Source organism: Lepidochelys kempii, chromosome 9, assembly GCF_965140285.1.
Source record: "Lepidochelys kempii isolate rLepKem1 chromosome 9, rLepKem1.hap1, whole genome shotgun sequence".
In the NCBI taxonomy this organism is placed as follows: Eukaryota; Metazoa; Chordata; order Testudines; family Cheloniidae; genus Lepidochelys; species Lepidochelys kempii.
Genome location: NC_136388.1, coordinates 2,479,895 through 2,492,463, shown reverse-complemented (window position 1 = coordinate 2,492,463; position 12,569 = coordinate 2,479,895). Strand labels below are relative to the sequence as shown.

The 12,569-nt window shown below is 51.9% G+C and overlaps 1 protein-coding gene across 1 annotated transcript in view; it reads left to right on the top strand.

Moving 5' to 3' along the window:
- Positions 1–12,569, top strand: part of LOC144930867 (zonadhesin-like) — a 46,490-nt gene that overhangs the window by 20,825 nt on the left and 13,096 nt on the right. The window contains exons 16-24 of the mRNA XM_078854325.1: positions 1,279–1,481; positions 2,828–2,972; positions 3,678–3,728; positions 4,309–4,359; positions 5,598–5,845; positions 6,188–6,365; positions 9,619–9,727; positions 10,267–10,358; positions 11,042–11,218. Coding sequence (XP_078710451.1) covers positions 1,279–1,481; positions 2,828–2,972; positions 3,678–3,728; positions 4,309–4,359; positions 5,598–5,845; positions 6,188–6,365; positions 9,619–9,727; positions 10,267–10,358; positions 11,042–11,218 — 1,254 coding nt within the window. The remainder of the gene's footprint in view (positions 1–1,278; positions 1,482–2,827; positions 2,973–3,677; positions 3,729–4,308; positions 4,360–5,597; positions 5,846–6,187; positions 6,366–9,618; positions 9,728–10,266; positions 10,359–11,041; positions 11,219–12,569) is intronic.

Sequence of the window (12,569 nt, the reverse complement as noted above, 5' to 3'; positions counted from 1 at the left end):
CCCTTCTCTTTGTAATTGTTAGGAAGGAATGTTAGGTCCTTGTGAAAGGTACTAGCCTGGCAGTTTTAGAGGAAGAGGGTCTGTGTCTTTGCTCACTTCCATTGGTGTGAATCAGCAGTAGCCACTGAAGTCCATGGAGGTACTCCAGTGTAAAGCTGGAGTCAGCCAGAGGAGAATCAGGGCCACCATTGCTCCATTAGCCCTTAGAAGATCTGCTGCCCAGGAAGCAGCAGGGTGACCTTCCCCACCTTGTGTGCACGGGCTGCATGAGCTCTGTTCTGGAGAGGTCCTCTTGAGGCAATAAGCGGTCCCCATTGGAAGGGCCTTCTCGGAACCGAGCCATGTGCCAGCAAACTCAGGATCCTGCCTCTGACGGCCCCCATCATCAGCTGCTTCAGAGGAAGGTGCAAAAAACTCTGCAGTAGGAAGATTTGGGGCATTGTACCCCCACTAAAGTCTCCTCCTTATCCCTAAATTGTTCGTATGATTTCTTCTGTATATTAGAGCAGCACCTATGGACCCCAGCTGAGATGGGGGCCCATTGCTCTGGGTACTGTCTAAGCAACAGAGGACAGCCCCTGTTCCGAAGCCCCATTCCACACTGTCTAAGCAAGACAGGCGCAGGCTGCGGGAGGGAGTAAGACACAAGCAGAGTGAGCAGGGGTCTGGATTGTAAATGACCTGGGCCTGCCGCGATTGGGTTGGTTGGTTTGGTTTGTCGGGAGGGGATTAGCTGCAAAGGGAGGAGGACGGGAGAGGGGACAGTGAAGGGAGGAGGTAGGGGCAGAGGGGAAGGCCAGGTGTGCAGAGGGCAGGGGAAGTGTGGAGACTTGGAGGGAGTGAACGGCCAACCAGCAGAAGGACAGGACTCTCTAGAGTCAGAGCGTGGAAAGCCACTGGACACCGATGACCCATCTCGGCTGCTTTCCACGGGCCACCAGCCAGCTGTGCGCTGCGAGAGACAAGCCACCGGAGGCGCGTTTCAGCCGATGTCCACGTCAATAGGTGAAAGGCTGGACTTGTATCCTGTTGCCTATTTCCGATCCCTGGATACAACCGGTCCCCAACCAGGCGTCATTAGTCTGTCTGTCTGTCTGTCATTCCCTGCACAAAGGCTTTCCACTCTGTCCCTGGAGAAAAACCTCAGCACAGAGCAGTCACCATATGCAGAGCTTTCTAACCACCCTTTGCTGTCCTGGAACAAAGAGGGGAAGTTTTAAGAGAATTGCTTTGGGATCTTTTCCTTTCAGTGATGTGGGTTTTTCTTCTCACTTGCAGCAATCTCCTGTCCGGGAGGAAGCCAGTACAAGAGCTGTGGGAGCAGGTGTCCTTCCACCTGCGTGACTCCCTCTGCGTTTAGCCCTTGCAGCTCCTTACCAGTGGAAGGCTGTTTCTGTAACGAAGGCTACGTTCTGAGTGGAGACACCTGTGTGCCGGAGAGCAGCTGCGGTTGTGTGGATGGAAACAACCACTATCATCAGGCAAGTTACCCTGCGCACCTAGACACAGACACAACAACCCCCAGATTCTTTCACTGTGACTGTAACTGATCATAATTAATGAAGAGAGACTAACTTCCTCTGGGCTCAGGTCAGTGGGTTGTGTGGATCTAATTGTTCATGTAAATAATAACCATTCCTAGCTCTTGTCAAGAGCAGATCTCAAAGCGCTTTACCAAGGAGGTCGGTATCATTCTCTCCAGTTTACAGAAGGGGAAACTGAGGCACCGAGCGGTCAAATGGCTTGCGTAAGCTCATCCAGCAGGCCAGTGCTGAGACTAGAACGCAGGTCTCAAGTGTCCCAGTCCCAGACACCTTCTCCTGGGCCACAGTGTCTCAGGGAGGGACACTAGGGAGGGAGCTCGTAGCATGGAGAGTATCAAAGGCATTGAACTGTTCTCAACTCCTTTGATTATCCACTAGGGCAGGAGTTTTGAAACTCTTGTTTTTGTGGCCCAGTTGAAGAAAATTGTTGATACCAGCGACGCAGCGGAGCTGGGATGAGGGGTTTGGGGTGTGGGAGGGTCTTAGGGCTTGAGCAGGGGATTGGGGTGTGGGGGTGAGGGCTGCGGGGTGGAGCCGGGAATGAGGGGTTCAGGGTGCGGGATGGGGCTCTGGCTGGGGCATGGGGTTGGGGTGCGGAAGGGGTCAGGTCTCTGAGCTGGGGGTGCAGGCTCTCGGCTGGGGCTGAGGGCTGTGGGCTGCAGCAGAGGGCTCCGGATTTGGGGGTGGCTCAGGATTGGGGCAGGGGGTTGGGGTGTGGCAGGGACTCAGGGCTCTCGGCTGGGGGTGCAGGCTCTGAGGTGGGGTCGGGGACAGAGTGTTTGGGATGCAGGGTATGGGGAGGGTGCTCAGGGCTGGGGCAGGGGATTGGGGCACGGGGTTCGGACACGGGCTTACCTCCGGAAGGTCCTGGTGAGCAGCGGAGCTGGGGTGCAGAGGAAGGCTTCCCGCCTGTCCTGGCACTGCAGACCACACTGGGCCCCAGAAACATCCAGAAGCATGTCTGGCTCCTAGGAGGAGGCACGCAGGCGGCTCTGCGTGGCTCTCGCCCACAGGCATCGCTCCCCACCCCCGCACTCAGTTTGTGGGGGCGCTGCGCAGTGCGGGAATGGGTAGGGACTAGCCGGCCTTAGCCGAAAAGCACAGCCGACGGCATTTTAACAGCCCGGTGGGGGTCTGGCCCGAGGTGCCGCGACCCAGCGCCTTCCATTCCGTGACCCAGGACTGGGGCAGGACCCAGAGTTTGCAAAGCACCGCACGTAGGTGACACTAGTCGATAGACTTTCTACGATTATCTAGTCAAGTGCTTCTCCGTTCTCTCACAGCTGGGTGAGAGCTGGTTCACCCACGACGCCTGCACTGAGCACTGCACCTGCAACAGCAATAACAACATCACCTGCACAGGCTGGGCGTGTGGACCGCTAGAGATCTGCGGTGTTCAGGACGGGGAGCTGGGCTGTTACCCCACTGGTGAGTCCTCCCTGAAAAAGGTTCCACGTGTGAGTTCAGTAATCAGAGGCTTCTGGTCCAGAAGGACTTTTTCCAGATACTTTATCCCTTATGTGATGGCACAGGAAGGAGCTGACGGCTGATTCTTGCCAGTGCAAAGAGACAGTCAAAGACAAATCCCCTATCTTGCCATCACGGAGCTCCCTCCCCTGCAGTGGGAGTGGAGCTGGCATAGACCTTTGCAGGATCACTGGAGTTTGACCTGAGTAGGGAATGCAGAATCAAGCCCCAAATCACCCAATGCCACAAATGCAAACGTTGAACTCAAAGGGGTTGATTTAGGAAAGTACCAATGGGCTGCGGGGGGGAGGCAAATTAAAAACTACCAAGAGTCTAAGTTGCTCTTGCAAAGTACTCGCGCGCAGGGGTAGACACAGGTCATCTGCACGGTGCAGAGAGCCCGCGGGCACATTCACTCTTCTCCGTTTTCTGGCAGAGCTACCAGGTCGCAGGTGTTTTGCATGACAGGCGTCTCTGAGAATGACGTGTCTCTGGATGCTGGGTGCTGTTTGGGTACATGTCATGTGCTCTGTGTTTCTAGAATCACATTTCTCACACGTGGCCATCTGCAGTCTAAAAAAGAGCTTCCGAGGGTTATCCTATAGAACTTTTCATAGAACAGCATGAACAGCCTCTCAACGTGAATGTCTTTGTGTCTTTTTCCAGTAGACGCCTCGACGACTTCAAGTCCAACTACAGTAGGCACCAGTCCATCAGGTAAGGTGGATCTCTCAGTGCTTCCTCAATCTCCTGGACATTTCCTGGTGGGCTGTGAACTCGGTGGCTGGGTGCAGATGAGGTTTCAAAGAACGTAACATCTGGGAGGCGGAACGGTTCATTTTGGAGAAGGGTCCCCAGTTCCCACCGTGTATGTTACTGAACCTCACGCTGGGTTCCTGGCCCTCACCAACCAATGCTGTGATCATCTCGTTAGAGTCTACAACAGTGCAAGGAACAAGCCCTGCTTCGGAGACCACTCCGCCCCACACAATAAGCAGCACAGGTTAATCTGCTAGGAGACTGTGGCTGAGACTAAATCCTTCTCTCTACTCACAGAGGAGGACTGGGGGTGGAGTTGGGGGGCAGGTGGTAAAGACACGTTCCGTCTGTTTATCGTGAGGCGTTTTAAGAGCTATTACGTTTTGAGATTGCGCTCAGTCTTTGTCGAATCACATTTCTCCTGATCACATGATCATTTAAAGTCCAAGAGGAAACTGTTCAAGAGTCGTCCTAGTCTACTCCTCACAGAACAGAGTGACCAACCTCTTCATGTTATTTCCTTTGTATATTTTGCCAGGAAACTCCCCGACCACAGCAACTCCAACGACAGCAGAGCCCTGTCAGACAGGTAACGTGGGTTCCTCTGTGTTGGACAAAGCTCCTCCCCATTCACATGTGGGGTGAGAAATTGGTGCCTGACTGCAGATTACGTTCCCACCCTAATAGCTGTTTGAAAACTCCACATTTATGTTTTAGGAAGGCAAGTCCAACAGTAATGCTGACCAGTCCCCCAGGTAGAGTTATTCCATCGGTGCGACCCAAAACCTTTTCACCTTACAAATGGTAAAGCAGCTGGTAGCTCTAGCCAAGTGTGGAACTAGTGCAGGTTTGTCTAAGCCTTTGAGTCTTGCTGGAGGACAACCTGGGGATTGCCCTAGTGCTCGGGGTCAGAGCGGACAGAGCAAACTCTTGCGAACTCTTCTCAGAGGCACTTAACCACATCTTATATGCTTCCGTTTACTACGTCTCTTCTGGGTTTGGCTCCAACTTAGAACCAAAGCCTTAGCGTTAGAGCTGAGATTCAACGTAGACCAAGAGTGCTCTTCTTTAACAATGAATTTTTGGTTCTGTGTCCTCCATTTCTAGGTAACAGAGTTTGAAAAATCCATGAGATATTTCCAGTGGGTTTCACGCAACCACAATGCTATTGTCAGTTTCCTAGGTGTTCAGAAATCACATTGCTGGGCATAGCCGAGGAACATGAACACTGTATTGGTTGTAAAAGGAAGTGGTCACTTCTGGTGAAAGCAGGATACAGGGAGTCACGTCATCTCGTTATTATTCCGTGGGATGCCACTGACTTGCAGTGGAGCCTTGTGCTCGTCACTTAGCTTCTCAAGTGGCGAAATGGGTTGCGATACATGGGAGCTTCCTCTCTCGAGATCTGCACTGCCAGAAATTCATATGACCTGACGGTGACCACTCCTGCTTCTTCCCGAGGCCCACTCCCCCTGTGAGAGCAGGGTTCAGATCTTGTCCCCGATCAGAAGGGAAAATGAGTTTGGAAGGTCTCAGCCTAGTTTCCGCATCACCAGATCAAGACCCACGTCAGGGAGGACGACTTCCCTGAGTTTCCAGGGAACCTCGCAGATGTCTTCCAGTTACAGCACAATGGCATTTAGGGATGGGGCAGCTTGCCTGCCTCCTCCCCACTCTGTTCCCGGTCGATGCTGTTTCTGTGAGCTCTGAAGTGGCGTGAGCAGGAAGTGCGCACCAACATGAAGTGCTCGGTGGAGCGCAGGTGACAGGGGTGCAGTTACGTGGGAGGGATTTGCAGGGGATAAATCCACGTTTCTTCCTTTTAAGGCCGTGCCACCTGCAGTGCCTCAGGGGACCCGCATTACTACACGTTTGATGGCAGAGTTCACCATTTCATGGGAAACTGCACTTACACCCTCTCCAAAGTGTGCAACGGCTCCAGGGGGCTTCCACCCTTTGACGTGTCCACCACCAATGAGCACAGGGGCTCCAATACCAAAGTTTCCTATGTAAAGTCGGTGCACGTGGATGTCTATGGAACTCAGATTTCCTTGCTGAAGAACAGGAAAGTGACTGTAAGTGAAATGTTATTTAAAAGGAGTATTTTAATCATCTGACATGCTTAAACTGAGACCTGCAAAAATTGAGACATTTGATTGGACGTAAAGGTCACATGGTGAGTTTCTGTTTTCTCATTGGTTGGGTGTGCTTCTTAGAATGAGGCTTCCCCGGAGAATACTCAGGATTGGCAGTTGAAAATGGCTTTCTGTGAACTTTCTGTCAGATTTCCTCCAAATTCCCAGTGTGAATGAGAACATTCCTGCCAGTGAACTCGTTGGCTAGACTATTCACGGGCGATTCCCTGGGAATTATGGGGGTACCTAGTCGTGACCAGACTTTCCCAACGTGTTATTCAGGTGAATGGCACCAGAAGGAACCTGCCCGTGGTGATTGAAAACAAGATCAAGGTCCAGATCAGCGGGCGCTACGTGCTTTTGGAAACTGATTTTGGTCTCTGGGTCAGATTTGACGGCAATCACTATGTGGAGGTCTCAGTGTCCGGTTGTTACAAGGGCCAGCTCTGTGGCCTGTGTGGTGAGTATCCCTGTTCTTGAGTACCGTCAAGTCATACGATCAGAAGATTTTCAGTGAATCATGCAGTTTGGGGATTGGTTGGGTTTTTTTGTCCCGTGTTCTGTTTATCCCAGAATAATCTAGTCTGTCTTGTGTGGACTGCGATGTCGGGCACTGGACTGAAGGAACCATCATTGTCCGGGTACCTGGCAAATGTAACTTACAAGAAATCTGGTTACCCAGGCGTTAACTCTCGTGTCAGAAATGACAACTACAGATGTCATTTTTAACAGGAGAGGAATCTCACATTCAACACATTCATAAGCTGCAGTCTAAATATTATCGCAGTCCTACCCTGGATGCCTCTGGTCCAGGTCCCCTCGTATCTTTTTTCTCTTATTTGCATTGAAGCATGTCTGTCCCTCTTTGATTGGGGCTTTTCGGCCTAATCTGTGCTTTTCATTTCTTTCAACTTGGAAATGAGAATAAAACTTTCAGGCCCTTCTTGTGGGTCAGGACAGATTTCCAAATCCCTGTTTAGGAGCCGTCCTGAGCTTTTCTGCTCTGCTGTCTTGTTCCTTGCACTCACAGATGCATACTGTCTCCGCACTGTCGTAGTCACAGTCCGAGCACAGGCAAAGGCTTCTCTGATCACTGAGCCTTCTTTTTAGAGCTGTTTTTAGTTGTCCAGCTGCAGTAGAAGGTGGGTCTGCTGCAAGACAAAGCATTAAAAAATGGTCCCCTGGGGACCAATGCTGAAGTAGCCGAGGAGATGGAGTAGATAACCCAGTGTATGTCCTTTTCATGTTTAATCTCCACAATTCTTTGGTATTCTTTGTCAAGCGTAACCAAATGTTGGGTGCTGTGCAGGACACAAATCGCAGCGAGCCCTTGAGAGTCCAGCAAGACGGAATAGAGCAGATGCCAGAGAGAGGTCAGAGACATGTATTTGATGCATGTAAGAGACCCAGTTCTGATCTAGTGACACAGCAAAGGAGACCCCAGGTTAACACACGTGGGTGATGAGTGAGAAACTCCGCTCTGAAGCAAGCAGAGACCAGTTAGATTGCCAGGAGACAAGCCTGGCAATACTTGAAGCTCAGCAGGTTCAACAGGGATGTATCAGGGCTGCTTCCCTCCTGAGCACCCCATTGTGGCTATGAGAAAAGGAGGACTTGTGGCACCTTAGAGACTAACAAATTTATTTGAGCATAAGCTTTCGTGAGCTGCAGCTCACTTCATCAGATGCATACAGTGGAAAATACGGTGGGGAGATTTTATATACACAGAGAACATGAAACAATGGGTGTTACCATACAGACTGTAACAAGAGTGGTCAGATAAGGTGAGCTATTACCAGCAGGAGAGCGGGGCCAGGGGGAACCTTTTGTAGTGATAATCAAGGTGGGCCATTTCCATCTGTTGACAAGAACGTGTGAGGAACAGTGGGGGCGGGAGTGGAGGGGAATAAACATGGAGAAATAGTTTTACTTTGTGTAATGACACATCCACTCCCAGTCTTTATTCAAGCCTAAGTTAATTGTATCCAGTTTGCAAATTAATTCCAATTCAGCAGTCTCTCTTTAGAGTATGTTTTTGAAGTTTTTTTGTTGAAGTATGGCCACTTTTAGGTCTATAATCGAGTGACCAAAGAGATTGAAGTGTTCTCCGACTGGTTTTTGAATGTTATAATTCCTGACCCCTGATTTGTGTCCATTTATTCTTTTACGTAGAGCCTGTCTGGTTTGACCAATGTCCATGGTAGAGGGGCATAGCTGGCACATGATGGCATCTATCACATTGGTAGATGTGCAGGTGAACGAGCGTCTGATAGTGTGGCCGATGTGATTAGGCCCTATGATTGTGTCCCCTGATTACATAAGCGGACACAGTTGGCAACGGGCTTTGTTGGAAGGATAGGTTCCTGGGTTGTTCTCAGTCAGCCATAAAAATGTTGGCATACTGTGGGGCCATGCGGGTACCCATAGCAGTGCCGCTGATTTGAAAGTATACATTGTCCCCAAATGTGAAATAGTTATGGGTGAGGACAAAGTCACCAAGTTCAGCCACCAGGTTTGCCGTGACGTTATCGGGGATACTGTTCCTGATGGCCTGTAGTCCATCTTTGTGTGGAATGTTGGTGTAGAGGGCTTCTACATCCATAGTGGCCAGGATGGTGTTTTCAGAAAGATCACCGATGGATTGTAGTTTCCTCAGGAAGTCAGTGGTCTCTCGAAGATAGCTGGGAGTGCTGGTAGCATAGGGCCTGAGGAGGGAGTCTACATAGCCAGACAATCCTGCTGTCAGGGTGCCAATGCCTGAGATGATGGGGCGTCCAGGATTTCCAGGTTTATGGATCTTGGGTCGCAGATAGAATACCCCTCGTCGGACTTCTCGGGGTGTGTCTCTGCGGATTTGTTCTTGTGCTTTTTGAGGGACTTTCTTGAGCAGATGGTGTAGTTTGTGGCTATGCGCACTCCCGTCTGGGGCTAGTTTTTAAAAAGAAACAGTGCAAAGCTGAGGTCCCTTCCAACCCTGATATTCTGTGATTCTATGATTCTTCTTCCACACCCGGGGCTCTCCTTCTGTGCCCATCTGCTCCTGGGGAAGCTACTGTTCCCAGCCCTTCTCAGCTGGAGCTCAGCTTTCTTGCTTTGGCTTCCTTCTCCTGTCAGCCTCTCCCTGTTCTGAGGGAGAAGCCAGCATATGTATTACCCTTCTAGGGAGAGCTCCTCCCAGTTGGCTGGAAGAGAGAGGAGCCCTGTCCCGCTCTGCACTACAGGAATTCCCAGGCCTGGTCCCTTACAGGGGCAGCGTCCTGGGTTTTCCCATCCAACTACTCATTCCCTAGGACCGCTTCCTCTCTTCTGGCGTAGAAGCGTTTGATCCCCGTGGGATGACGTCTCCTTGAGTGTTACCCCCAGGGCTTCTAAGCCTCGGAAATGATAGAATTTGAGTGTAAGGGTGCGGGTTAGTTCTCATTGTATTGTCACCCATTTACCCGAGTCACCGTGTGATCTGACAAAATCGGAACGCCAAACCATTTGCTCCAAACACACAGACCCCTACCATTTAATCTCCCATGGAATCTTCCTCAGCTGTGAGCAGTGCGGTGTCTGAGCCGCGTAGGGAGCAGTTCGTACTCCTTCCCGGAGTGGGCACTGGTGCACATACACGCTAGCCGGTTCATTACAATGTGTTTGACAACCACACGCTAGTGTGCGTTGTGGAGTTGTGAATTTCAAGTAATCTACACGGTTTTCATTTTGGATAGGTAATTACAACGGCGATGCAAAGGATGACAACCTAAAGCCGAATGGCAGCATTGCAGGAGATTCCACGGAGCTTGGAGAGAGCTGGCTGGTGGCAGAGAATAACACCATGTACGTACAGCAGGACGCTAATCAGGGGGTCTTTGCTACAAAAGCTCTAGGAAAGCGTGCTGCCTACTCAGCCGCAGGGCGCCCATCCAGGGGTCCACCACCTCGGCTCCTCCTGGGGCTGAGCACAACCATCCTCTCCCGTACACCCAAGAGCCCCCTCCCCAGCTGAGCATAAGCAGGCGGTGAGTGGCTGGCCTGCTACCATCTGCCTTCGCAGGTCTGCTGTCCCCCAGTCCAGGAAGACCTGCTGGTGGGTGGGAGGTCACTTGCTGTCCCAGTCAGGAGCCGGACCGATCCACTGGTTCCCGCAGCAGTGTGTTCCACCCCTCATTCAACTCCGTCTGAGTCGTGGAGCACCCCAAGGTGCCCAGTGCGGGAATGGGAGCCCCCTCCTGTGGTGGGGGAGGTGGGGGCAGAACGCAGCCTTTCAGGGAGCCTGGAGTCCGCTCTGTGGCTGGGCAGACGTGGAATCGTCCTGTCCAGATCTGGCCCGGGGAGATAAAGAAACATTCATCAGAAACTTTTCTCTCTCTTGCCAGATGCTCCCCTGACCAAGTGCTGGTCTGTGACCCCCAGCTGGAGAGCGAAGCGAGGGAGGACACAGCTTGTGGCATGATCACCGACCCGACAGGTACGATGCCCATGGCTGAGTCCTGGGCGAGCTGATTGAAATCACTCCCAATGACAGCCTGCCCTTGCCTCCGTCCCGACCTCGCTCCGTGGGGCCTCGGCCCCGAGTCCCCAGGGACATGTGTATGGCCCCCAGTGCGAAAAGCTGAACTAGAAGCCCCAGGAGTTGCCCTGAGTTACCTGCTCGGACTGGATCTTGCACTGAGATGGCACCAGGATGTGACGATTATTTGGGCATTGCACTTCAAGGGCCTCGTTCTGCCGCTCCTGCCCACACAGAGCTCCCATTAATTTCCACTCTGCTGCAGCAGAGACATAGTGTGGTGGTCCCCATTGCCCGCTTTCTTACAGGGGTAGCTGAAGTGCTTTAGGCCTTCCCTCCTCCGGAAACAGTAACTACCAGGGCGTTGCTAGCTCTCTATCAAGAACAAGGGTGTCCGCTTTGAGTGACGTTGTACTTACCCTGCAAATGGTAGAGACAGGCCTAAGCCAAACTGAGCCAAATCTCATCAGTGTTTGGGTGTATTCAGCTCCAGGTTTGGTCTGGCTGAGTCTCGCGAGCTGGTCAGCCTACACTGGCCAGGGAGCACTGACTCCTTGCCAAGACAGGGGATGGTTAGTGGCACCGCTCGGCTTCTTCCATCTTCCCTTCTGTGATTCTGTTTCTTTCCTGACTTAACATAGGTATCTTCAAGGACTGTCACGCCAAAGTAGCTCCAGAGATTTTCTTGGAAAACTGTGTTTACGACATGTGTCACACGAAGGAGCCGACAGTGTCCTTATGCAATGGGCTGCAGGCTTATGCAGAGTCGTGCACAAATGCTGGGATCTGCAGAGAATGGAGAAATAATACTTTGTGCCGTGAGTGTTGTAATTGATCTCTATTAAGTTCTGGAATTCAACTTTCATCATGCAAGAAGCTCTTCAAATTAGAGCTTCCTCTATTCCCTGACGGCATGCACTTTCCTCTTCTGTCATGCTTTGAGGGTGGTCTCTCCGTTCTCTTGCCCTGAGTCTGGTCCAGTTCTACACTGGATCCTGCCAGGTTAGGTATAATATTCAGACTGAATCTGATCTAGCCTCACAAAGCATCTAAGTATTAATTTGTCTGAATTTAGCGCTGGTAAAGTAAGAGCGCCTGAGAGGTTGAAATGCTCTGTTTATCCAAAGAGCGTCTCCAGTCTGGGGAGCTGCCGTGGAAGAAACAGTAGCCGCGACTCGAGTGAAACTCCCCACAGTCCCTTCTCTTTGTAATTGTTAGGAAGGAATGTTAGGTCCTTGTGAAAGGTACTAGCCTGGCAGTTTTAGAGGAAGAGGGTCTGTGTCTTTGCTCACTTCCATTGGTGTGAATCAGCAGTAGCCACTGAAGTCCATGGAGGTACTCCAGTGTAAAGCTGGAGTCAGCCAGAGGAGAATCAGGGCCACCATTGCTCCATTAGCCCTTAGAAGATCTGCTGCCCAGGAAGCAGCAGGGTGACCTTCCCCACCTTGTGTGCACGGGCTGCATGAGCTCTGTTCTGGAGAGGTCCTCTTGAGGCAATAAGCGGTCCCCATTGGAAGGGCCTTCTCGGAACCGAGCCATGTGCCAGCAAACTCAGGATCCTGCCTCTGACGGCCCCCATCATCAGCTGCTTCAGAGGAAGGTGCAAAAAACTCTGCAGTAGGAAGATTTGGGGCATTGTACCCCCACTAAAGTCTCCTCCTTATCCCTAAATTGTTCGTATGATTTCTTCTGTATATTAGAGCAGCACCTATGGACCCCAGCTGAGATGGGGGCCCATTGCTCTGGGTACTGTCTAAGCAACAGAGGACAGCCCCTGTTCCGAAGCCCCATTCCACACTGTCTAAGCAAGACAGGCGCAGGCTGCGGGAGGGAGTAAGACACAAGCAGAGTGAGCAGGGGTCTGGATTGTAAATGACCTGGGCCTGCCGCGATTGGGTTGGTTGGTTTGGTTTGTCGGGAGGGGATTAGCTGCAAAGGGAGGAGGACGGGAGAGGGGACAGTGAAGGGAGGAGGTAGGGGCAGAGGGGAAGGCCAGGTGTGCAGAGGGCAGGGGAAGTGTGGAGACTTGGAGGGAGTGAACGGCCAACCAGCAGAAGGACAGGACTCTCTAGAGTCAGAGCGTGGAAAGCCACTGGACACCGATGACCCATCTCGGCTGCTTTCCACGGGCCACCAGCCAGCTGTGCGCTGCGAGAGACAAGCCACCGG